Source organism: Artemia franciscana, chromosome 17 (genome assembly GCF_032884065.1).
Source record: "Artemia franciscana chromosome 17, ASM3288406v1, whole genome shotgun sequence".
Lineage (NCBI taxonomy): Eukaryota > Metazoa > Arthropoda > Branchiopoda > Anostraca > Artemiidae > Artemia > Artemia franciscana.
In genome coordinates, this window is record NC_088879.1 from 21262059 (window position 1) to 21289287 (window position 27229).

Consider the following 27229-nt stretch of genomic DNA (forward strand, 5'->3'; position numbering starts at 1 on the left):
TATTTGTCGAATTTTACAGCACTTATTTTGAAACTGCAGTGAATAGAAAAAAATAATGTTTTTTTTTTTTTAATTTAAAAATCATATTTTTGTAGATCTAAATCTCTTCTTTCGATTGATATAACATTACGCCGGATTCCTCAACCCAATAACAAGCAAAAAATCGTGAATCGTCACACTTAGTTATAGGCTAAATTAGGCGTTTTTGGCCTATATCTCAGAAACTCCCCAACGGCGAACATGCGCCCTACAATATTTGCTTTCAGCATGGTCGACTACCCTAGGATCCGTCCTCAGCATTTTTGTACCTTCCGGCATGGGTGGGTGCACGATACAGAATCTGGCGCTCTGACTATATTATTTTCCAGCTCATCCTGTTCATTTGCTCTCTTTCTAGAAAGAACTATGAGTACCAGCAAATGAAACCGATTACTTACATAGTGATATCCAACAGCGAGTGGTTGCTAGTGGCATCCGTATTCAACATGATACAGTCTATGGATGATACAATTGATACAATTTATGGATGTACTACTATCTCAACTGCGATCCTTGGGACTTTATTTCCAATGCATTATCCAGGTCAGCCTCTATTACCTCAAATGATTTTTATGGCCTCAAGGTAAGCTTTAAAAACTTCTTTTTATTGAGCTGAGGAGGGAAAAACATGAATTTATTGAATGTTAGTCCTAAGGAAACCTCTAAGACGTTTTAAATCTAAGCTTGACATATTTTCATCAATTATAGACATATTATCAATATTTGTTTTGTCTACAGTAGGTTTTTAAATAGCGACATAAAAGGTTTTTTCTAGAGGTGCTTATTTAGAACCGATTATATTCTTTGACTGTATGCAAAATATCTTTTTTCCCATCGCCTTTGTGTTTGTGTTTGAGGATTGAGAAGCATATCATACAGCATCAGAGGTGAAAAGTCAAAGCCTCATCGGGAGTAGCAAGGGACAGTAACCCTCAAATAAATCTTTATGTTTCAAGCCCGCTCTTTACATTCAAAAGAAGGTGGCCATGAACTTGAGGACAGTTCTACTTCAACAAACAACTCCGGTTAAGTTCCATTATTAACTATAAGTAAATTAAAGCTTGTTGTAATTTGTTATATATTTGTCTACCCACCAAATAAAGTGTTGACTGGAGTGTGCCTTGGCAAAAATTTTATTTATAAATATACCAAATTTATAGTGTGTATTTTGAATTACTGAATCAGCAGCATTGTGTTGGTTATAGTAAAGACTCATAAGGCTTTAATAGATTAATGGTGTCTTGTTTACCAGGTTTACTTTATATGGAGGGGGTGATAGCAAAAAAATCGAAGGGGCGCAGAGTGAATTGGATATCGAAAGTTCCATTGTCTTTTTTTGAGTCAAAACTGCATCAGGGCCTCTTTCCATGCCTTTCCCCTAAATGTTTCTAATCAAAATTGAGATACTCTCGCCATTTGTTTCAAAAATTCTAAATGTTAAATAGCCATTCCTCTGTAATTTACACTATCCCCTAGTCCCAGGAGCAAGGTCTGTAAGCTATGAATATTGTCCATTATTGATGTTTGCACTTTTTCAAGCACAAAAATACTTGTTGTTTGTAAAAACGGAATATATCAACAACATCTAAGAAACATCTGAGGGTGTTAGGTTGAAACTTTCAGGGTATGTTGAGGGGCTGCTTAGGAGGAATTTGAAGAGAACTAGCTGTCTCCTTTATGCCCTTTTTAGGTGCTCTCTCTGCTCCAAACTAATCAAAGTTGAGAAATTGGTCATTTATTTTAAAGTAGTGGCGCAATAGCACTGCCCATTGTAATATAGCGTGAAGGAGGTACAATGTCTTATTATTTTATTTTCTACTAAGCCACTTTGTGTAGAATGGACTGTCATACAAACTTTGAAAGGAATTCAGCCAATTGAAAATTCACAGTTCTATGGCTCTTTTTAAGATTCAAAAGGGATTCGGTCCTAAACGCATCCAATCAAAATTTATAAATAGGTATTTGTTTCAACAGAGTTGAATGATACAGGAACTATGTCTGCAAAGATACCCTTTCGCACGATGTAATAAATGAGTCATCAGTAAACATTCCAAAAGTTCAAAATCTTCTTTGGAATTAAGTTCCCGTTCAGCAGTTCCTTCTACTAGCACAAGCTCGGCAGGGGACATTCCACTGTCTGATGGATTTGCGTATTATAGGCATTCAGATGAATTCTCTAGAGTAGATTCCCACTTGGAAAACAGATATAAAGAGCAGCTTTAAACATAACGTACAATTTTTAACTTAATACCCTTAATCTTTCCTTACATATTGCTAATAAGTTCTTCTTGAAACCAGCACACACACACATTGTGTTTAATTGTGTTCGGCATCTGTCTCTGAAGCTGTGAGGGGCTTTGTCATCCCCATAAGCATAGCTGTCGGAGCTCTGGACTATTGTGAACGAGATGTCTACCTCAAGATTTTGATCGAACGCTATCGGAGGGAGGACAACTAAAAGGGCATGTTAAGGGGCTTATGGCCCTCGAACCACTTTTCAACATGCCTGAAAGTATCAAGTTAAAACCCTCAGCCATTTTTAAAACACTTCAGATCCCCGTTTTTGATAAACCGGATACACATAGTGCCTCTTGATTTAGCGCAATATATTCCTGAACATTGATGTCAAAAACGAAACAAAATAGCAAGGACAAAAACAATTATCAATAGAGAAGAATAGCTTCACTGCTATATTTTCATCTGGGTAAATGTGTAACACAATCATAAAGACAAAATACGGAAAAAAATTGTGGGGCTATAGGGTGTATGGCACCCCAGAAAGTATTGCTATTAAATGTTTTCACTTGTTTGAACAAAATTACAATTTAAAAATGAAAATTTTGAAATTGTAACTGTCATAACTTGTACATAAAAAGGGCAAGGAGAGGGAAGGGCTGGCTGCTCTCCAATCCCTTCTCAATATAACTTGAAAAGTTCAACTTAATACCCACAGTCGCTCTTTGGATATTGCTTTTGAAGCAAAATAGAATGTTGTTTAATGTTTTATTTCCTTTGCCTCAGCAATAAAACAACCAGTTAACGAGTGCAAGGCCTACAACCAATAAAAACGATCAAAAAAATACTCTTTCGCACAACAGTTCATTACTCTTTCGTTATGTTTCTTATACAAAAGCGAGATTTGACAAAACTCGAACGTTAATTTATTTAAATTCAAAACATAAGTATAAAACCAACGAATTTTCCGACGAATATTATAAAAATGACGCAATAAGCTTCCTGTTGCATCTTCATTATCAATCAACAAGCAGAATTTTTTTATGGCACTTCGTATTAACCAAGTGACATATACCGATCGCAAATTCCGACGGTCTGTCTGTCCTGGTTTTGCTACTTTAGGCACTTCCAGGTAAGCTAGGACGGTGAAATTTGGCGGGTTTATCATGGACCAAACCAAATTAAATTAGAAACATTCGTTTTCCCGATTTGATCATCTGGGGGGGGGGAGTGGGGGGTCGGTTAATTCGGAAAAAAATAAAGTTTTTTAACTTACGAACGGGTGATAGGATCTTAATGAAATTTGATGTTTGGAAGGATATCTTGTCTCAGAGCTCTTATTTTAAATTCTGACCAGATCTGGTGACATTGGGGGGAGTTTGAGGAAGGGAGCCTAAAATCTTGGAAATCGCTTAGAGTGCAGGGATCGGGATGAAACTTGGTGGAAAAAATAAGCAGAAGTCATAGATACGTAATTGACATAACCGAAACGGATCCGCTCTGTTTGGGGGAGCTGGGGGGAGGGTTAATTTAAAAAAATGAGGTATTTTTAACTTACGAAGGAGTGATCAGATCTTAATGAAATTTCATATTTAGAAGGACCTCGTAACTCAGATTTCTTGCTTTAAATCTCGCCCGGATCCAGACACATTAAGGGGGAGTTGGGGAGAACTGGAAATCCTGAAAAAAACTTAAAGCAGAGAGATCATTTGGCAAGATGAAACCTGGTGGGAAGAATAAAAACCAATCCTAGATACGTAACTGACATAACCGGAACGGATCCGCTCTTGATCTGGTGACATATGGAGGAGTTTGGGGGGAATCTAAAATCTTGGGAAACGCTTAGAGTGGAGGGATCAGGATGAAACTTACTGGAAAAATAAGCAGAAGTCCTAGATACGTGATTGACATAACCGGAACGGATCCACTCTATTTGAGTGCGGAAAATGCTTAGAGTGGAGAGATCGGGATGAAACTTGATGGGAAGAATAAGCACAAATTTTAGATACGTAATTACCATAATTGGAACGGATCTGTTCACTTTGGAGGAGCTGAGGGGTGTTGATTTGGAAAAATTAAAAAAATTGAGAAATTTTTAACTTAAGAACGGGTGACCGGATCTTAATGAAATTTGATATTTAGAAGGAGCTCATTTCTAAGAGCTCTTATTTGGAATCCCAACCAGATCTGCTAACATTGGGGGGAGTTGGAGGGGGAACCAGAAATCTTGGAAAACGCTTAGAGTGGAGAAATTACGATGACACTAGGTGGGTAGAATAAGAAAATGTCGTAGATACGTGATTGACGTAACCGTACTAGATACACTCTCTTTGGGGGAGTTTGGGGGTGGGTTTCAGTGCTTTTGCTAGTTTGAAGCTTCCGGATGTGCTAGGGCGATGGAAATTGGTAGGCGTCACCGGGAGCTGCACAAACTGACTTGATAAAGTCGTTTTCCCTAATTAGACCATCTGGGGGGCTGAATGGAGAGGAAAAAGTAGAAAAAATGAGGTATTTATAACTTACGAGTGGGTGATCGGATCTTAATGAATTTTGATATTTAGAAGGACCTCGTGACTCAGAGCTCTTATTTTAAATCCCAACCAGCATTAAGCCTCTGATTTTCCTTTTAAATCAATCTTTTGATTCGCAGAATTTTGTTAGAGCTCATACCATATGAGCTCTTGGCTCTTCCATCGTCCAGCCTCGTCACAAGTGCTATATGAGCTCTTAGCTCTTGTTTAATTTAAAGGGGATATCAATTTTGCGTTTGTACAAAGATTTTTTTCTAATGCGCAAGCATTTCCAGATATACTTTGAAACCAAATAGTACTTGGAAACACGGCGATTTCTTTTAAATTTTGTTTTTTAGATAATTATTTTCCTATATTAAAACACCTTTTTCTTATCATTATTATTATCTCAGATTAAAGGGGAGTCAATCTTCATTCCATTTCAGGTTTTTTTTATCTATTGGAATATTTCCTAGAAGACCCACTTTCTTTTGGTAGGTAGTTCCTTGGGGAGCCCATCATTTATGTCATTCTCAGCATTATTTTTATATTCCTTATCTTTTTTATTGCTTTACATTTTATTATGAGATATACGAATATATTCGCTGAGGTCTTATCCTTTGGCGGGTGCTTCTAGGGGAGGGCTCTAGGAGGTCCCAAGTATTGCCAGGTCTTTCGAGGGAGCACTCTGAAAAGAAGTATACTATACTTTTAGACTATATAAATGGGGGGGAGGCTTTGGGGAGATCCCGGCATTATATAATCAAAAAAGAGTAATCACCAATAAAAAAAACATACACCATAAAAAAAGAGGGAGAAAGGAAGACTGTTTTCCTACTTTAATAATTAATATAAATGAGAACTTGAATGAGGCATTAACCCTACTCATCCATCCAATTACGTAGGTCAAAGAGCATGGCCATACACAGTCAACCGTAAAGAATAATCCATGGACAGGCAGTCGTGTCGTAATCATTTTATCTGAAAGGGCATAGTTAATAAACCTTTCAGCTATACTGAACGAAATGTATATCTAAAAATTTGATCGAACTATTTTAAAGAAAAGGGGCGCGGCAGAGGGGCTAGTTTTCCTTCAATATTTATGCTCAATCTAAAAAAAAAAAACACACACTAGATCTTTTATTTTCCGTTTGAATAAACCCTCTCCTAATTTTCCAGAACTAGATTGTTCAATACCCCCTGAAAGAATAAAAAATACACATCCGTGATTTTTCTTCTGTCAAAAAATACGAAATTCTACATTTTTTCAAATAGGAGCTTGAAAACTCTACACCAGGGCTTTCTGGCACGCTGAATATAATGCCGTGGTTTCCATTAAAATTCTTTGACTTTAGTGGTTGTTCTCTCCTTTTCCGAAAATAAGGGACATTTTCTCTGGCTCCTTGCATTTGACGGATAATCAACTTGATGAATCTTTTATGTTTGATACCAACATAATAAGCCAATCGTTTATTTTTGTATATCTACTGATATAGAAATTCAGTGTTTAATAGTTTCGGTTACTATTGGGCCGTGTTTCTCCTAACTTACAATTTTGTTATCACAAACTGATTTATAATAAAACTGGCACGAAAAATAACGTCTAATTATTTTGATAAATTATTTTATCAAAAATTATTTTGATTCTGAAACACGTAGAACTCAAATGAATGTGCATTGTCAGTTGAGTAAACACCCGCTGTTATTTATTCTTAAAATGCTAATAATAGATGATTTATGAAAGTTATTTATTGGAATTTCTGTTTCTTTTGGACTTTATTTATTTATCAATGCAGATTTGTGGTAATTTTACACTTGGTAGATTACTTGCTTTTATTTTTGCTCGTTTTTGGTTTAGTGGAAGTTTTTAGTTTTCTGCGAAAAAGCTATTTTGTGGTAAAATCATTTTTGTTCATTTTTATAGTCTGGCCTGCAATTTGTATGTTAGCTACAATTTTTCAACAGTTTTCAGTAAGATATACTTCTTAAGAATCTACACAAAAATAGTAGCGTTTAATTCATTTTTACACCTCCTCCAGTTGGCCTGAAAAATAAAACTTGATACGATTCGCAAAAACAATTATCTATGATGTTTGATATCTTGGATACACTCGCACTCTTTTGATTTAGTTAAATTCTAAGTCCAGAAGTAGTCATAGAACTTGCCCAGAAACTTGAACATACTACCCTCGATCGTTTTTGGGATACTGCTGAGATGCCTTATTGGCAATGAGCATACACACAGAGCCTTTTTGTTTCAATCTTGAGGCAACATTTAGTCTTTAAACATAAAAGGCAAATAAAACACCTATGGAGGGTTGACCAACGCAAGCCCTAGAGATACAGTAACAAGACCGTTCAGCCATGCGAGGCAAAATGGCAATATTAAATTTTGATTTGAAGTGTTTGAAAAATTATGAGCAAAAGAGGAGGATTGATCAACCATTCAATCAATCATTTTATTAATACTAAAAATACTATTGCAAACATAAAAAAGTTATTCGGCCCAAGAAGCTTTGCTTGTTATTGCCCTCCAATCACTATTGACTCTTAAAAAGGATATTAGAACTTTAAATATGCAATCCTTTAAAATTTCAATGATATTACTAGCCATGATAGAGCCGCACCGTCTATGATATTGCTTATATACCCTTTTAATAGTTGAATGTGTGGTTTTTCATTTAATTAAAACTCACCCTAAACGTCGTATAAAAATTTATTTTAACCGTAGAAGAAGTATCAAACACATGTTGTTTTCTTACCCCGAATCTTACACAACTTACCCTGAAAGGTCTAACTTAACAACGTAAGCTGTTATTGTGATACTGCTTTCTTTACCTACTGACAATCTGCATGATGATATTTCGTTTTAATTTAGTCCAGCATCCGCTTAAATATTCTTTTTAATTTTATTATTATTAAAATTATTAATTTTAATTAATACCCTTTGCTTATGTAACAATATTTGTAGTAGGAGTAGTCGCTTTAGTCGGAAGCGTTATGCACAGAGCACCTTTTCTTCAAAATTCCCTTCAGCACAATATGAAATTTTCAATCGATCCTGAAGCTGAACCTCAACCGATCATTGCTGATATGTTCTGTTGAAAACCTACGTGGGCATAGTGTATTGTGATATATTTTAATATAGTTACAACATTGCCCATAATCTTCTCCTTAATACCCTTAGGTTTATCAGTAGTAGTAGTAGCAGTAATAATAATAGTAGCAATAGCAGTAGCCGTAGGAACTAAGCAGTAGTTTTATGATACAATTATTGTCTTTCGGTTAATTCAACATCCCCCACAGCAAGCGTTGTAAGTTTTAGTTTCACACAAGAACCTGTTCCTAAGATTTTGCTGATATGTCCTTTCGACAACCTGCAAATGGATGGCAAGTTTTCGTACCTACAGCAGAAGTTTTCAGAGATATTCTCTTGAAAATATCACTTAAGTTTATTAATAAGTCAGATGACATAAAGAAAATCAGGTTCGTACGTTTAATTCAGATAACAAAGCTATTTCTAAATATACGCCATTCAGGTTTTCATTTGTTTCTGTCACCATGAAATAGAGCTTTTTAAAAATTAGAGGGTGCGTGACAGCTTATCAAACAGTTCGTGCTAACGAGCTGTAAGCAGCGACCCGGCTCAATAGTAACCAAGACTCTAAAAAACGGAATTTTGATACCAATATATACATCAAAAGAATTAAATCTTAATGCTAATTTGAAATATATAAGTTTCATCTTATAAGTTCAAGTTTAGATTTACCCTTCAAAAGTAACGAGCCTGAGAAAATTTGCCTTATTTTAGAGAATAGGGGGAAACACCCCTTAAAACTGAGAAAATCTTAACGAAAATCACACCATCAGATTCAGTGTATTAGAGAACACTACAGTATAAGTTTCAAGCTCATATCTACAAAAATGTGGAATTTTGAATTTTTTCCACAAGACAGATCACGGATGCGTGATAATAGTTTTCTTTTGTTTTTTATTTTGTTTCTTTCCCAGGGTGATCCCATCGACCCAGTGGTCCTAAAATGTCGCGAGAGGGCTCAGTCAGACGGATATTAGAAGTTCTATTGCCCTTTTTAAGTGACCAAAAAATGGGAGGGCAGATAGCCATTTTATTCAGAATAGTCCAAAAAAATGGATTTTAAGTCTTAAGGATTCAAATGTGTGGACTTAAAATGTGGACTTCTTGTGTGCAAAGAATTGCAGAATGGACCATTGCTATTAATGGTGCTCTATAACCGGCTAACACTGCTCCGTTAACCTTCTTGTGAATGGTACTCTGTTGCTTGCCTTCATTGCAAAATCTTAAGGATTCAAATGTGTGGACTTAAAATGTGGACTTCTTGTGTGCAAAGAATTGCAGAATGGACCATTGCTATTAATGGTGCTCCATAACCGGCCAACACTGCTCCGTTAACCTTCTTGTGAATGATACTCTGTTGTTTGCCTTCATTACAAAGTCATTCAAATGTTTCAAAGGATTCAAATGTGTGGACTTCAAATTGGACTCAAATTCAAGAGATTTAAGTATGGACTTGGCTTCTAATTTGAAACGGATATTAAATATTTTCTTATCAGCTGTTTTTTAGAAAGTGCAAGTTACATTTAAGCATAGAAAAGGGGGGGGGAGAGCATTGGTCTCTCATTCAAAATGGTTATTATTGCTTGTTCTAAACTTTGATTTCGGTACTTGATGATGAAGATAATGGATTATCTGCTTTGACGGGAAGCTTATTATTTCTCTATATTATTTCTCTATATTTCTATATCTTTCTCTATATTCTATATCTCTATATTTCTCTATATTATTTCTCTATATACAAAGCTTATTCAAATAAAGATTTTTTTGAAAGTTTTTAACCACAAAAATTAATTTTAATTAAGTTTATTATTCTGAAAGGAGAGCGTTTTGAAAAGGAACAGTTTTTTTTATGCGGCGGCTTTTCTTAACTGGCGTAATTAAGCATCCTTCACTCTTGGGCAACAACGTGAATAAGATTAATAGCGTTAATATAGGGTTAATAGCGTTAGCTAAAATGGAACCTCTTTAATATATTTCTCTACTTCATTTAATGAAGCAATACCTTAATACGGGTTCAGAATATAAATTGTTTTGAAAAGGGAGTATTTGCGTTTTTAAAAAACCTAATTGGTTCTTTAGTCATAAATGTTAAATTAGTAAAAGTAATAAGAAGATTTTGAAGCCACAAATTTTTTTTCAAATAAATTGTAATGGAATATGTTTCTGTGATGAAATTTGACAAACACAAACGAAACCATATACTGTCATTTTAATAATTTAATTAAAATAATTTAATATATTAATATTTAATAATTAATTTCATTCGTAAGAATATGAAATGAACTTGAGAAAAATTCAAGCGATTTTACAATGTAAATCATTTAACGAATACTCATGGTAAGAGAATGATGCAGGGATCCATCTAACAGTATTGAACTGAAGCTTTGCCCGTTACTAATTATTTTATGCCATTCGTCCATCTTCACCACAGAAAGGAAGATTTTGATTAAAAAGTAAATACCTTTTGGTGTACATGACTCAATAAGTTCCAGCATCATATTCTCAGCTTGTGGAGTGTAGATATTGCTAGCTTTACACCTTGCAATGAGTACAGACTAAAAAAAATAAACAAATAGAAAAAAAAATAACCAATTGAAGCACAAACAATAAGACAATGTTGCACATATCAAAACCACATAAGGCCAAAGTAACAGGGGAAATTTAATTTTAACTGAGAATACGCGAAGAGAAATATGAAAAGGGCGGAGTATAAATAAAAGAAAAGATAAAAATGAACATTTATATTTGCGAACCAACGACTAAAAAACACAAGAAAGGGACGAAGTAGAAATAAAGAAACGCTAAATACGCTAAATCTGATGGTGTGATTTTCATTAAGATTCAATAAGATTCTATGAACTTAAGGGGGCGTTTCTTCCGTTTTTCGAAAATAAGGCAAATATTCTCAGGCTCGTAACGTTTGATGGGTATGACTCAACTTGATAAAAATTATATATTTGAAATCAACATAAAAATCCGATTCTTTTGATGTATTTTTTAGATTTGATGTATCCATTTTTTAGAGTTTTGGTTACTATTGAGCCGGGCCACTCCTTATTTACGGTTTGTTACCACGAACTGTCTTATTTTGCGAGTCAAATGGCGTGAAACTTCACCATTTTGCTGTGAAAAGGGGAGGGGCTAAAGACCCAGAAATGAGCAAATTTTTTTCTTGATCTATTTAAAGCTTACAGCCTTAATTCCTTGGCCCAAGTGGGCTAATGTACAAAACATTATTCAAAGAATTGGTCCCTTAGAAATCTGTCCCTCCTCTAACAAAGGAAGCGGAAAAAAGGGGCCAAACTTTTTTGATTAGCCCGAAACTTATATGAAAGGACAGGCTAAGAGGACTCCGTTTCTCAACATATAGCCCAAAACAGGGCCAGAAAAGCGCAAAAACTTATTCCCTGCCCACTTCAAATGGAGGGAAACTTTTGAGGGGACTCATTCAATCAAAACTGGAAAGTTTCAGAATCTGTCATAGAGGCTAAGAGCTACCGGAAGGCAACCAACCTCTGTTTCAGCTCCTTTTCTGATACCCAGCACTGCTCTAACTCCTAATATGTCGGATCAAAATGTTGATATATCTGTTTTATCAAACTACTTCAAGGTATATAATTAGTATATCTATAGGGTTGATATTATCTCCAGAGCTCCAGTGTTAACCAAAACCTTACCCTGCTATGATAACTCAAGTCCCCAGAAAAAAGAAAAGAGGACTAAAATAAAATGAAATGTGAAAGTAAATATTGTAGGATGTTCTCCAACACATTTTGCCATAATTTTGAAGGGGCGAATTTTCCGCGAGGGCGTGGAAATTTTCATCTCCCATGGATGGAATTTTCTGTTGAGATTTTCCTAAGGCACCCGAGGCAGGTGACCCTGTTCCTCCCTCCAGGACCAGAAAAGAAATGTTATCTACGGACTTACCCGATACAGCTGACTCCGTTTTCTCCCCTAGGACCCGCTCTGTGCCCAAAGATAACAGGCTGGGACTGATAAATTCTAATAATTACATCCTTTGGATCGGTTTGGAACCGACTATTTTTATGCGAGAAACCGATACTGCTCCGATTAGGCGGATCATGTCTATTGACAACCTTACATAGTATTTTTGATTTATGCGTTTTAAAATTGTTTTTCTTCTATTCTTATTTATTTAATTTCTATTTTTCTTTTTTAATGGTATTCTTTTTCGCATTTTTTACGCATATTTATGTTTAATTTATTATTTAGATTCATTATTATCATTTCTTATCCCCATGATTTATCTGTCTTCCCTATTTACTCTTCTTCCTCTTATTTTTTTCCTGTTTATACTGAAGTGTTACTTTTTGTTCTTTCTTATGTGATAAATGGTAAAGTCTGATCAAGATCGTTTTAATCTTCAGGATTATTTATCCAGAGTTATTGCTGGTGATGATCGTATAACGAGTGGTGAGCTAAAGCCTATGAGGGAGTGATTATATTCGGCTACCATATAATCAAAATATAAATGAAAGGAGTCTGCGACTATGTTCTTGGAATGTCCACGTAACTACGATTTACCTAGATATTTTAGAATTAATTGATCAATTTTCTTCTTCTTTTGATATCATAGGATTGTGTGAAACATTTTTTAGCTCAAACCAGTTGATCTCTCTGTATTCATCTCCAGGTTATGATCTTCGTACCAAGAAGCGAGTATTGATGGGTCGTGGTGGTGTTGGTTTCCTTGTAAAGAATGGGTTGAATTATCAGGAAAGGGATGATCTTAGTATATGGATGGAAGGTAAGCCTGAAGTTTTTTCAATTGAAATTGAATTTGATGGGAAAAAGAATATAATTAGTATGGTGTATAAGCCGCCCAGTGCTCACTTGGATGATTTCGTGGGAGGAATGGGTCAGCTGATATCGATAGTTTTTCTCTAATGTTGGCTGTGAAGTGCAAAACAGTGTAAAAAATAGATGTCAACAGGTTCAAGAACATATCATATATTTTGAATTAGCGTTTGATCCGTGTACACATGATTAACTTCTTAAAATAGTTAAATTTTTTAAATCAAATTCTGCTAGAGTTGATCTCTTCGACCGTTTAAAGCAATATATATACTACCGCGTCTACTCTTCATAATTAGTCTGTCACTTGAAAAGGGTAGTTTTCCTGATCAGCTAAAAGTTGCAAAAATGATACCACTTCATAAAGGTGGCCCTAAAAAGGAAATTGAGAATTGGAGACCAATTTCTATTCTTCCATTGTTTTTTAAACTACTAGAAAAAGTGGTTCATGAATCAGTTTACTGAGTGACACCCAATTCGGATTTCACAAAGGGCACTCGACGACGAATACTCTGCAACATCTCATGGAATCAGTGAATAGTGGTATAGGCAGAGGTGAAACACCATTGTCTATATTTATTGATATTCGCAAAGCATTCGATACAGTTGATTTTCAAACGCTACTAAGTCGGATAGAGTCGTTAGGTGTCCAAGGAAAGTGCCTGAAATGGTTTTAAAGCTATCTCACAGAAAGATATCTCAAAGTAGTCTTGAGTGATGTAAACTCAGCAGCATTTCCAGTGATGTCTGGAGTACCACAAGGTTCAGTGTTGGGTCCGCTTCTTTACCTTATCTATGTTGATCTCATGCGTTTTTACCTGAAAGATGTGTGTCTTACCTCGTTTGCTGATGATACCATTTTAACTGTGTTTGCCTCATCTGTGAAGAAGCTGGTGAGAAAAGCCAGTCTTGCACTGAAAAGGCTAGAGGTCTTTACCTCATTAAGTCTACTGTGCGTAAATGTCCGCAAAACATTTTTAATGACGTTCTGTAGAGTTGGTACACCGCTAGATGTGCATGGACTCGTAGCTTTATGTGGTAAACCAATTCAGCAAGTTGATCATCTCCGCTATCTTGGTTTTTATCTGGATTGCCACCTGTCATGTAGATGTCACAGTGACGCTATTTCATCAAAAGTCACCCGTGGGGTTGGCATAATTCGGCGTCTGCAGCACTTTCTCCCACAGAGGATACTTCTAACTATGTATTATTCGTTGGTTTATCCATATATCTCCTACAGCTGCCTCCTAAGGAGCAGCAACTGCTTATTCAACTAAGGACGAGTGCAAATTCTACAAAATAAAGCTGGTAGAACAATAGGTAGAAATGTCCAGGATGTGCATGACAGTCGGGCCTACTTTACGTCGCTGAAGCTCCTTAATGTGTATTTGTGTTACTATGTATGAATGGCCTAGCCCCGGATATCTTTAAGAGTTTTTACCAAACAAATAGTGATCTGCATAATTATGGATCAAAGCATAATAGTGATATAGTTGTAGATTTACGTCATGGTACCCAGTCTTCATTCTCAATGAAACACCTGGGTTCAAGTGTACGGAATGGAATATCAGTGAGCATTAGGGCGGCGGGACACGTACTTGAGTTTAAAAAGAAATTAAAAGATTATTTTTTGAGGTGATAAATGTTGAATTTCTTATGGGTGGCAGGGTGATTAGGGGAGAAAGGGTGGGTTCGGGAGGTAAGGGTGGCTAGGGAGGTAAGGTGGGTTTGGGAGGAATGAAACGGGGCAGGGAGAGTATGAATGAATGAATGAATGAACTTTATTACCCGTAAAGTATAAAAAACACAAAGTACGGAGTATTATAAATAAATAAACAAAAACAAATACGATAAACAGCGAAGAAAAACAAAATTCAAACTAACACAAGACAACATGGACTAATTAACCAGTATCAATATGGAAAAAAGGCTGCAGAGGGTCATAAACGTGAATAAAATTGAAAGTCTTTTTACATAACACCTTTATATATGGCTGCTGCGACCAGAAATCTAGATATTTGTCAGCTACTAATTTCAAAAGGTGCTAAAGTTGACACCAAAAATTATTTAAATGTAACACCTTTACATATTGCTGCTGCAACTGGAAATCTAGATAAAATATATAGAATCTAGACTAAATACATAGAAATCTAGACTAAATATATAGAAATCTAGACTAAATATATAGATATTTGTCAGCTATTGATTTCAAAGGGTGCTGCAATAGATGCCATAGATCCTTGGAAACAAACACCTTTACATACAGCTGTTGCGACTGGAAATCTAGATATATTTCAGCCAATAAATTATAAGGGTGCGACAATAAATGGATATATAATTACTCGTCAATTACTACTTTCAGAAGGTGCTGATGTCAAAAATTCTTGCAATAAAATCCCTTTACTTAGGGTTGTTCTGACTGGAAATCTACATATTTCTCAGCTGCTAATTTCAAAAGGTGCTAAAGTTGACGCCATAGATTCTTTTAATCAAACGCCTTTACATATAGCTGTTAAGAATGGAAATTTAGATATTTGTCAGCTACTGATTTCAAAGGGTGCTGCAATAGATGCAATAGATTCTAGGAAAGAAACACTTTTACATACAGCTGCTGCGAATGTAAATCTAAGTATATGTGAGCTATTAATGTCAAAGGGTGCTATAGTTGACACCATAGATTCTTTTAATCGAACGCCTTTACATATAGCTGTTAAGAATGAAAATTTTGATATTTGTCAGCTATTGATTTCAAAGGGTGCTGCAATAGATTTCATAGTTTCTGGGAAAAAAACACCTTTACATAGAGCTGTTGCGACCAGAAATTTAGATATTTCTCAGCTATTGATTTCAAAGGGTGCTGAAATAGATGCTTTAAATTCCGGGCGACTGGAAATCTAGATATTTGTCAGCTATTAATTTCAAAGGGGGTTGCAATAGATGCCATAGATTCTGAAAAAACAGTTTTGTTGGAGGATTCCCCGGTAAGACCCTCCAACAGGTGGACTCTAGTTCGGCACTGTGGAGTGACATGCATGAGAGGTGTAGCTTAAGTGAAAGATGGTAATGACGGCAATGAAGGGGGTAAAATTAACCATTTTTAATTCAAAAATCAACGGACTCGGTCGAGGCCTTCTGCCTCAACCTCGTTTTAAAAACAAACGATGGTAACGACGGCCATGAAGGAGGTAAATTAACCATGACTTGATGCCTACTTAATTGGACTATCCATCTTGGCTTTTTCTACAATTAGCCATGACTTCATTTGCCCCACAACTATTCCATTTTAATTCAAAAATCAACTTGAATGTCATAAATTCTTGGAAAAAAAACATCTTTACATATAGCTGCTGCGACTAGAAATCTAAATATATGTCAGTTAGTAATTTCCATGGGTGCAAAAATAGATAACGTAGATTTCTTGGGTGAAATACCTATACATACAGCTGTAGACAACAAAAATCAAGATATTTGTCAATACCCAGTTTCAAAGGGTGCTAGAGTAGATGCTATAAATTCATTTAATTAAACACCTTTACACATAGCTGTTGACACTGAAGATGTAAATATTTCTCTACTTGGGGTTTCAAACGATGTTTTCTGAATAAAACACCTCTACGTTATGCTGCATCACCTCTAGAACTAAGCGGTTGTCAGCTATTGGTTTCAAATGGCACTACAATAGAAGCTTCAAATTCTAGTAACTCAACTCCTTTACATCTTGCCGCACAGAACTGTCACTTGGATCTGTGTAGGTTACTAGTGTCAAAGGGTACAGGCATGAATTCTTTAAACTCAAATAATGAGACATCTTTAATGCTTGCTTCTTTCTCTTACACCTCAAAGGTAGGTGTGGTTGAATATTTTTCAGAAAATAACGCAATTGTTCTTCCTTAAACGTTGAAATCAACTTGCCGGGATGTAAGAGATAAAACTGGACGAGATATCCAAATGTGTGATACTATTTTGGATATTCTGGAACCGGAAAATTTGAAAAATTGAATTACTTATAAGTTTTAAAGCAAGAAATATTTCATTTAAGCTTCATTTTCTTAAATACATTTTTTAAGATTGGTAATTATACTGTGGAATACACCAGAAATATGAGGATTTGGGCTAAGAGAAGGGGTCCTTTAAAGATGATTTTTTATAGCAATAAAAACCCATAAAACGTCAAAACTTCACATAGGATCTGATGTTTTTATTTTCAAGCATTATTTGCAATTTATTTTCATAGTAAATATTATTTCCCCAAATGTAGAAGTATGTCAACAAGTTTTGTTGAACAGCAAAAAAGGGTTCTTCAAATAATTTTTGTGATAACAATATTTAATAAATAATTTTGTGTTGAACAGCAAAAAAGTGTTCTTCAAATATTTTGGTGATAACAATATTCAATAAATAATTTTGTGTTGAACAGAAAAAAAAGTGTTCCTCAAATAATTTTGTGATAAGTTTTAAACCAGGGCTCAAAAAATCCAAATAAAACCAACTAACAAATTACATTAACTCTAGCTCATAATCAAATTACTAAAACGTTGAAAAATTGATGTTGTTTTTCTTGTCCTTTTATCGTTTTTTTTTCTGTTTAATTTTCATGAAACGATAATGCACAAAAATATTTTTTTTGCAGCTAAAATTACTCCATAATATGGAACAGCACCGAGCCACCAAGAAATAGTAAGAAGTAGTGAATGTCCAAATACTGAGGACTGTTGTAGGATGTTGAAGACAGAGGAAGTTGCTAGGCCCAATTTTCAAGTATTAACGATGTCTCCTAAGCCCTCAGTGCCTATATTTGATCCTAAAATGGCACAAGATATACAAGAGAGCACGTACAAGGAAATTACGGCACAGATAAGTAACACAGACCAATGAAACCAATGGATAATGCAAGATCCAAACAGACTTGGAATGATAAAAGATCTACTGCTTGCAATAAATAACAACCTATTAGAGCCACTATTTTTGACCCTTGTTCAAAATAATACGTTACTAGAAAATGTAAAAATTATGTGCTGTTCACAATGAATAGATAATATCTCATTCATATAAGAAGAGAGAAAGGCACTGATTAATAGACAGAAACAATGCATCAATCATATGATTTATCTTATAAAAGGGAGAAAATACAAAGAAAAAAGCGGTTTGACTAAAGAAGGGAAAGTAAACGTCCACATGACTGGACAATCTAGCAGTTCGTGGCAATTAACTGTAAGTAAGGAGCGACTCAGCTCAATGGTAACTGAAATTAAATAACAAAATTGTGATACCTATAGTTACATCTTACAAGAATTGTATGTTTTATGCTGATCTTACATAAATAATTTTCACCAAGTTTAGTCTTACCCATCAAAGGTTACGAGTCTGAGAAAATTTGCCTTATTTCAAAAATAGGGGAAAACACCTGAAAAGTCATAGAATCTTAACGGAAATCACACCATCAGATTCAGAATATTAAAGAACCCAACAAAAGAAGTTTCAAGCTCCTCTCTACACAAATGTGAAATTTTGTATTCTACTGATCACGGATCCGTGATTTTTTTTCCAGGGGCATCGACCTATTAATCCTAAAATTTAGTGAGGGGGCTTACGATTTAATCTCCCATAGTCCCCAGGGGAGGGACTGCAAGTTACAAACTTTTAACATTGTTTACATATAGTAACAGTCATTGGGAAATGTATAGACGTTTTCCGGGAGACTTTTTCGCGTTAGGGAGGGTGATGTGGTTACACGGGAGGATCTTTTCATGGAGGAATTTATCACGAGGGAAGAGAATTTTTCTGAATCATTTTAAAAAAACAATGAGAAAATAAAAATATAAAAAGCTTTTTCAACTGGAAATAAGGAGCAGCATTAAAACTTAAAATGACCAGAAATTATTACGTATATAAGGGGATCCTTCTCCTCCACAATACCTCGCTCTTTACGCTAAAGTATTTTTAGTAATTTCAACTATTTATGCTACGAACTTTGTGACTCAGGGGTCATTCATAAAGAATTAGGACAAGACTGAAGCATTAGCGTAAAGAGCCAGGTATTGAGAAGGGGGCGAGCCCCCTCATATATGTGATAAAAATACATAAATATAGAATCTCGTTATGTAATTTAATTCGTAAGTTACGTATATTGATTACTAATAAAACTTTTGTAAAAAAAGTCCTAGTTGCCTTTTTAATTAACATAAAATAGGAATGCCACTAAGTCTCTAGTCCCACTCCTTTTTTTTGTCAAAATCGTTCGATCAAAACTATGAGAAAGCTATTTGGACAAAAAAAAATAATTTGCAAATTTCGTTTTAATTATTGATGTGCAGTGAGCCAAACTCAAAACATACATTAATTCGAAAACGTTCAGAAATTAAATAAAAACACAAGTTTTTTCAACTGAAAGTAAGGAGCGACATTAAAACTTTAAACAAACAGAAATTATTCAGAGGGATTAATATTCAGAAGGTTGGAACCGTTCATTATCATGTCTCCTGCCCTACTCAGAAATTCTATGTATGTATAGTTTGCTTTTTGCATTTTTTGGAAATAAACCATGTCAGTTCTAATATATATTAAATAAAAAAAGTTTTTTTTCAACCAAAAGTAAGGGGCGACATTAAAACTTAAACTGAATAGGAATTATTCCGTTGAGGAGGGGGACTGCCTCTTTCATAGATGGAATAATTTCTGTTCGTCCCTTGTCATCCCAGTTTTTATCTTTTAATGTGCTGATTTTTCGCAAGTTTTTGCAGCGATGGTATAAGTAACGAAGACTTAGTGCTCCTGACCTTGCTTAGTGATATTGTCATACAAATTAAATACGAGAAGATCGCCTTGTTTGAACTTTATTTACCTTGCTTGGAGGTGACGCCATCTATATAAAATATCTATATAACAACATACATGCTCCTTGTGCCGTTGAGGCTGTAAACCATCTGGAAAGTCTAGTTCTATATTTGTGCGAGATCAGTATCAAATACCCTAAGAAATTCATATACTGCTGAATGCAGTTCCTCACAGACTACTATTTGGTGTGATGACCAGTCAAGCAGGTATCAGCAGCTAAATGAAAACGCTCATTAAAATTAGACTATATCCATTTTCACCACTAGCGCCATCCAGCTTCATTCGCTTAAGCGATCTTGGACCGCTGAAGGTTTCGACAGGATGTGTTACTCTGTAGGGATTGAAAAGAAGAGGGCGTTACGGGAAAAGAGCTGGAGCCAAAACCAGACAAAGGGAGCCCCAGTAAAGAGATTAAGACAATTGTCTCTGCCAGAATGCCCAATTGCCGTCAAGAAAGAGACAGGTTGTACATAGAATTAAAGTTTCAAATCACAAACCTCCACCCTATCTCGCAAGATATGACGCAGAACCACGCCCAGAAAGCTCCAAGCTGTCCCAACCAATTCTGTCTCCCGTCGCATACAATGCAAAGAAGCATTTTCCCATATTCCTGCTTTGTAACGCCCATTCTCTTGCAATAAAATAGATGAGATTGACCTACTATTACTGAAGAGCAATGATGCCATCGTAACCATAACAGGAACTTGGAAACTTGACATGATCAAAACTGCCATGATCTTGTAAAGTACCTTCAAAAGACTGTCGACTCCGTGCTAATATGGAAGCCTTGTTATTGCTCTGGCTGGGTACTTTAACCAAACCAAGAAAACCTGGCTGGCATTGTGCCTTTCCTTCAAGCAAGCTGTAAATTTCCCTACACATGAATCCTGCAGCATGGTTGATCTAATCCTGACCAACTGTGAGACATATTACCAAACCCCCAAATCCCTTGGGCCGCTTGCTTGTTGTGATCACACCGTTGTGCTCTGGTCAGGTGTCACTTATATACCCCAGCCTAAAATTAAGCGTGTCAAGTACCGTCCACTTACTGATTCAACAATTAGCCCCTATGGTTGATGGATAGCTACTTACCCTTTTCCAGAAGTCTATGGAGACAGAAGCCCCGATAAAAATGCTAACTGTTCACCGAAGTTCTCCACGCCAAATACCTGAGCTTTTTCTAAACATTTGTTTTTGTTTTTCTTTTTGAGGTTTTTTTTATACATTTCCCATGCTCTTCTAGATGAATCTGAATCTGAAACTGAAACTGAAGATGAATTTGAAATTGAGGAAATTGAAGCTGGTACGCCAGGCACATCATCTAGTGGGCAGTTGTAAGTTAGTTCTTTTAGTCTTGTAAACTCAGAGAATTTTATTCTTTTTTTTTAAGAAAGTTTGAGTTTTTCTAAAAATTTGAAGAAATAATTTAAAGAACAGAAATGAAATCACTAGGAAATACTACTAACAACTTAATTTATTCTGATAACTTACTCTAGTAATGTGTATAAAAATGAACAGTAGTAATTTCAAATTCAATTGAACATTATTTTAGTATTTTTTATTAGAATCGTCTATAGTCTCTCTATTTTCAGTTGTTTGTACAGATTTTCACTGTTCGATCAAATTCTCAAGGTTGAAGTTTTATGCACATAATTTCTTAAAGTTCATTAATGGTCAGTGCCCTTTGGAAGAAAAACGGATGAACAACCCAAATGGAACTACCCTCCCGTTTCCTAATTTAGGTAGACATGTCAAGCTAATATTAAATGCAACAACCTTCATTACAAAGTAACTTTTCGTTTCTCTTTTAAAATTGCAAGAGCCAAATAAAAATTTCCTCAGTTTTTTCGACCCTTGAGATTCCCCTCTTAATTTGACCTACAAGTTTGACCCTAGGCAAGAACCCTAGTCCCCTGGATATGGGCTTGGATTGTTTTAATACCGAGATTATTTAAGATAATTTGAACCTATCAGGATTTTCCTCGGATTGTCTCAGTCAGGACATATTCATATGTCCATGGGATGCCCCCCTTCCATCTGTATAATTTCAGCAGTCATTATTGGCTTCAATTCATCCAATATCAGCAAGGTATTCAGCATAATACCTTGCATAATGATCATTAGCCGAACAGGACGGTCGGTGGCTGGATTATGACTGAAGTTAGCAGTAGTAGGTTCCTACTTATGCCTACTGCTCTTAGGGGTGCCATGGAAAGTTCTCCCTCTCCCCCTCAGTTTCTGTGTGAACAGCAAGGTCATCTAATTTATACATGCCCTAAAGTAGATAGTGTCAATGAACCATCTATTGGCAACCCATAAAAAAACTGTATAAATTCCGGAGATTCGCAAAGAAACGTCTCTAAACTTAGCATTCTGTTAATGGGAATGTATCAATAAGAAGGACTGTGAAAAAGTATCATCGTAGTAACAGTTACTTTGCCTAAACTCGAGAGTTAGGTTTTGAATGCTTGTGACTTGACTCGAAAAGTACGTTCTGAGCCAAGATCTCTTACGGTATGAGCTCTAACAAAATTCTAAGAACCAATAGATTGCTTTAAAAGGAAAATCAGAGGCTTAATGCCGGTTGGGATTTAAAATAAAAGCTCTGAGTCACGGGGTCCTTCTAAACATCAAAATTCATCAAGATCCGATCACCCATTCGTAAGATAACTCGTTTTTCATGTTTTCCAAGAGTTCTGGTTTCCCCCTCCAACTCCCATCAAAATTTGCTCTAAAGCAAAAGATCCTTCTAGATATAAAATTTCATTAAGATCTAATCATCTGTTCGTAAGTTAAAAATACTTCATTTTTTCTGGTTTTTCGACTTAGTCCTTCCCCCCCCCCAATTCCACCAAAGAGAATGGATCTGGTCCGGTTATTTCAGTCAACTATCTTGGACCTCATCTTATTCTTTCCACCAAGTTTCATACTGATCTCTCTGCTTTATGCGTTATCCAAGGTTCCCCCTCCCCCTAATGACGGTAACGAAACACCAAGACTACTTACTAAGCTTTAAAATTATTTTATATATATATATATATATATATATATATATATATATATATATATATATATATGTATATATATATATATATATAAATATATATATATATCTATATATATATATATATATCTATATATATATATATATATATATATATATATATATATATATATATATATATATATATATATATATATATATATATATATTGCTGGTCGTAAGAGCAAGGTCGTAAGTGGGCTGAGCAAAAGGAGCAGCTTCATAGCTTTGCTGAGGAACTAGAATGACTTCATATGATTGCTGAGCTACAGGCACGGCTTCGTATGCCTGCTGAGCCTGGGGTTTTGCAACTCCGTAAGATTCTTGTTGTGCAGCTCCATAAGCTGACTGGGCTGCTTGGACAGGACCAGGTCTAGCTTCGTACGCTGACTGGACAGGTGTTGGACCAGCTGCATAGGTTTGCTGTTGTACAGGTGAATTGGATTTCATTCAATTCAAAATCAATTGAATTGGTTGAAATTGCATAAGAAATTAGGGAATTTATTTTTATGTAGAATTCGGGGACCTAATCAGAAGAGTTTTTTATCGAACAAGAGCTAAGAGCTCATATGGCACTTGTGACACAGGACCTGATCCACTCTCTTTGGAGGATTTGGAGGGGGGGTGATAGAGAATTTTGAATTTTGTTAGAGCTCATACCATATGATCTCTTGGCTCTTAGCTCTTCTGTGCGTGAGTGATGCGTGATAGTTCTGCTTCTGAATTATTTATTGATCTGTTAAAGTTCATTCCGATGTCACTAGTGAATCCAGGCATGTCTTGATTATTTTGGGTAGTATCATATGCATCTTCGTGTTGCACGGACGTGGACCGTTTCCCCCATTCGGTTATTTTCGTCTACGTACTCCTCATCATTATGAATATTTTCAATTTCAGTGGTAGCGTCGTTTTCCAAGTAAGGTCTGATGTTGTCGATTGCTGTTGAAATTAGGTGGTATGCTAATTTATAAGATGTGGCATTTCCCGTCAGACAATCTTCTTTTCTCCAATGCCTATACAGTAGGAGTAATTCACGGTAGTGATTTTCTTCGTCATTTTCTTTGCTAAATCTCACATATCTAATAACTTTTTATTTGTTTCTCAGCCTCAAACTTGTTTTGCCAGATGTAATATCGCTAATATTACGCTTTCTTAGTTTCATAATGTTGGGTTGATCTATTGACCGTGTATAGTCTTCACTATTGGATTCGTTAGAGTCTTCAGACTCTGATTCGTGACAGTCTTTGGGCTGTCACTTGCAAATGCAGCCAGTGAAAGCGATTCTAGTATGGCTGGTCGTTTTTCTTATTTGTCAAAAATACTTTTGAAGCAAAGTTGATCTAAATCTTTTGAAAGCTATTTTATGCTATCCATGTCTTTAAGTAGGAAACAGTTGTCTTCTTTCTTTGCTGTGTTTAAAATTATGAAGGATCAACTAGCTTCCCTCATAGGAAATCCAAATAAGTACCATGTTGCTTCTTGGACACTCAGCTCTGAATGGTTTAGCAAGACGTTTCCTAGTTTTCGAATGGATTCTTTGATACCTACATTACCTTTTCTAGCTTCTTTCTCTGCTTGAGACAGAAGTATGCTTAAGCCCCTTTGGCTTTTACTGTTTTGCTGTTACGGTGATGTATACTGCGCAAGCATATGGATCGAGTAGGAATTGTAGATCGTGATTTGATTTCATTGCTTTCAGCAAAGTAGTATTGTAACTGTTTACTCTTATTTCTGCGGGAGATCGTTTTAAGAATATTTTCTCTGTTTTCAAGCTTCTTCGTATAGCTTTGATGTAAGTTTCTTCGTCAGTGTTTAAAATAACTAGAGAAAGGCCTCAAAAGTTAGATCAGACCCAAGTTTCAAATTGTTTAGTGATTTTTCGATTTCATTCTTTAGTTTCAGGTATTCTAGCTTCTGTTCGAACGTTTCTTCGTCTTCTTTGAATGGTTTTAAAATTGGTGTTCGATTCTTTGGAGGTATAGAGAAGTGAAAACTACATCCACTCGTCGTTCCTTTTTTAAACACGACTTAGTATGTTTGTGTATCTGCAAATAGGTGAGATCATCTGGACTGTTCGAGCTGGAAATATCGCAGGATGTGTATTGGTCTGTGTAATTTGCTACCTCTTGTTGATTTTCACTACTTAGTTTTGGTGCATCTTTGACCCATATGAATATGTGGAGATCCTCTCTGTTGAAATTCTACTTGAAAAAAATAGTCTGTGCATCCTAGTATATCTTTGTTGTGTAAAAGATTTGAGACGTAAGCGTTCACTTTAAGGTGAAACTGTCTGGCACAGATAACAGGGTCGCTCCGTACTAATCTGCACTTTTCTTCCCAAGTTAGAGCTTCAACGTCTTCGTCGGTATAAGTTTTTGTATCTACTTTTAGACCCAGAATTTTGAATAGGAAAATCCACCTTGTTTCAGTGCAAAATACAGAATGAAACCAAGTGGGGATGCCTAGCATTCGTATCATAGCAAACAAATCTTTCTTGGCTGCTTGCCAATATGCAGGCGTTGTTCTGACGTTTTTGAAAGTTTTGTAATCTTCGTCTAAGTTCACAAGCTTCTGGACAAAGGTGTCATTGTGAAAATCTCCAGCCTTTAAATGTTTGTTCCTAATGCACTTGCGAAGCACAATCTGGCTTTTTTTGTTGAATTTCTTTTATAATTTTTTTTTTTGGCTTGTACGAATTCCGTGTGTTGTCTTAAGCGAGAATCTATGTTGAGTATTTCCTATTTTAAGAAATCCGCTTGGGCTGCTTGTATTTTGGATGGTTTATAATTTGGTTGTCCGCCATATAAGGTAGGGAAAAAGCTTATCTCGCAGTCTTTGTCATAGAAAAGACCTTGAGCTTTACTTTGTTATCCTGGCGCTACGTATATTTTATCGATGAGATCTCTGACGTCAAGGATTATGAATGTATCAAAATTTCCCACCATTTCTGGAATCTTTGACTTACTTCCCACGAAGAAGCATTTGGGTCGGACGGAACTTCTTCAGTATTTTTGGGGCTATTTAAAGTTTGTGGTGTTTGAGATCTTTCGTTTGTGTTCTCTATAGTTTGGTGAACCGGTAGACGTAGAGATTCGCTCGGTGATGTTGACCTTGAAGACCTTTAACAAGTCTCTTCCTTTGATGCCTGTGGGTCATCAGATAGAACAGATTCGAACTCGTTTACTGATATTGATATATTCCGTTGTTTGTAGAGATCACTTGTTGAGCACAGATGATTTAATGCCTGTAAAAGCTCTTGTGGTTTGACATTTCCGTGTCGATAGTCGTGATTATATGCTAAATTTCGTTTGAGTGAAACGAATATTGTTTGACAATTAGTAGTTATCCTCAGAAGAACTGAGGTGGTACCTTTGATGTTTGCAGGAACATTTACAATATTTCCTCTCAATCCCTGTTGTCTCCCACCAGGGAGGGATCCAATTTGCATAAATTGGTATTTAAGGCAATTAATCTTTCTTCCATTGAATTAAGAGTTGATATGACAGGATCAATAGTATTATTTCTCCCAATGACATTATGTCTAGAGAAGTTATCTCTTCAGAATATGATATTTTCGAATATGAATTTGATTTTTCGAATATGATATTATGATAATAGTTTTGTTGTGTTGACACGATAACAGAGTTTCGTAAGAGACTTGCGGACAAAAGTTGGGCCAGACTCTTTGACTGTGAGGAATTTTTTAATTTGATTCATCCCTTTGCAAGGTTTCGTTTGCTCGCTTTTGTAGTTTAACAATAATCTTTTCAGATTGGCGGAAGTTCTCGTTACTACGCTTAGCTGCCATCCGAATTGTATCTGCTTGTCTTTTCTTTTGTCTGAATTTCGTTTCTTGACGTTTTCTGTCCTGTCTATTTCTTTTTTTTTTGACAAAGTTCTACATCTTGTTGTTTTCATTCCTTTTCTATCCTGTCTGTTTCTTTTTCGTTTGACGAAATTCTACATCTTGCCGTTTTTTTCTCTTTTTCAGCTCTATCTGCTCGTCTTTTCTATCATGCCCGTTTCTTTTTCTTTTCTTGACATTTTCGTTCCTTTTCTATCATGTCTATTTCTTTTTCTTTTCTTGACGTTTTCTTTCCCTTTTCTATCCTGTCCGTTTCTTTTTCCTTTTGACGAAATTATACATTTTGGTGTTTTCGTTCCTTTTCAATCCTGTTTGTTTTTTTTTTATGAAATTCTACATCTTGGCGTTTTTTCTCTTTTTCAGCTCTATCTGCTCGTCTTTTCTTTTGTCTGATTTCTGTTTCTTGGCGTGTTTTCTCTTTTTTCATCTCTATCTGATTTATTTTTTGTTTCGGTTTATTAGAAAAAATATTTAATTAGATAGTTAATTAGTTGTTATTGCAGGATTACTTCCTCAACTGATGATGAAGATTATGATGGTGATGAAGATGACATCACAACTGGTGATGAAGATGACGGCTTTTAGTTTCAGTTTTAGTTTGAATTGTATATACGAATAAAAATTTCTGTTTTTAGATCAGACCTCTAATATTTTAATATCCAAACGTTGGATTTTTTTTATTAATTTCATTAGTCTCATTTATTTTATGAATTTAAACATCATTATCTCATTAATTTTAAATATTATCTCAGTATTTTAGATCAAGGCTCCTTCTATTTATGTAACAT

At 35.5% G+C, this 27229-nt stretch overlaps 2 protein-coding genes and 1 long non-coding RNA gene across 5 annotated transcripts in view; 2 read left to right on the forward strand and 1 right to left on the reverse strand.

Moving 5' to 3' along the window:
- Positions 1 to 27229, forward strand: part of LOC136037995 (UDP-N-acetylglucosamine transporter-like) — a 446903-nt gene that overhangs the window by 189799 nt on the left and 229875 nt on the right. The window lies entirely within an intron of this gene.
- On the forward strand, positions 333 to 27077 carry LOC136037988 (nucleolar transcription factor 1-like). Of its 2 annotated transcripts, none has more exons than XM_065720895.1 (4): positions 333 to 582; positions 12539 to 12652; positions 20777 to 20867; positions 26945 to 27077. In XM_065720895.1, the coding sequence occupies exons 1-4, from the start codon at positions 420 to 422 to the stop codon at positions 27024 to 27026; spliced, it is 450 nt and encodes a 149-aa protein (XP_065576967.1). In that variant the 5' UTR covers positions 333 to 419; the 3' UTR covers positions 27027 to 27077. The 2 variants fall into 2 exon arrangements, with proteins under 2 accessions (XP_065576967.1, XP_065576968.1); XM_065720896.1 differs by lacking the exon at positions 333 to 582 and adding an exon at positions 8636 to 9326.
- LOC136037992 (uncharacterized) overlaps positions 10370 to 27229 on the reverse strand; it is a 36145-nt gene continuing 19285 nt past the window's right edge. The window contains exon 3 of the long non-coding RNA XR_010620103.1: positions 10370 to 10436. This is a non-coding gene — a long non-coding RNA (uncharacterized LOC136037992). The remainder of the gene's footprint in view (positions 10437 to 27229) is intronic.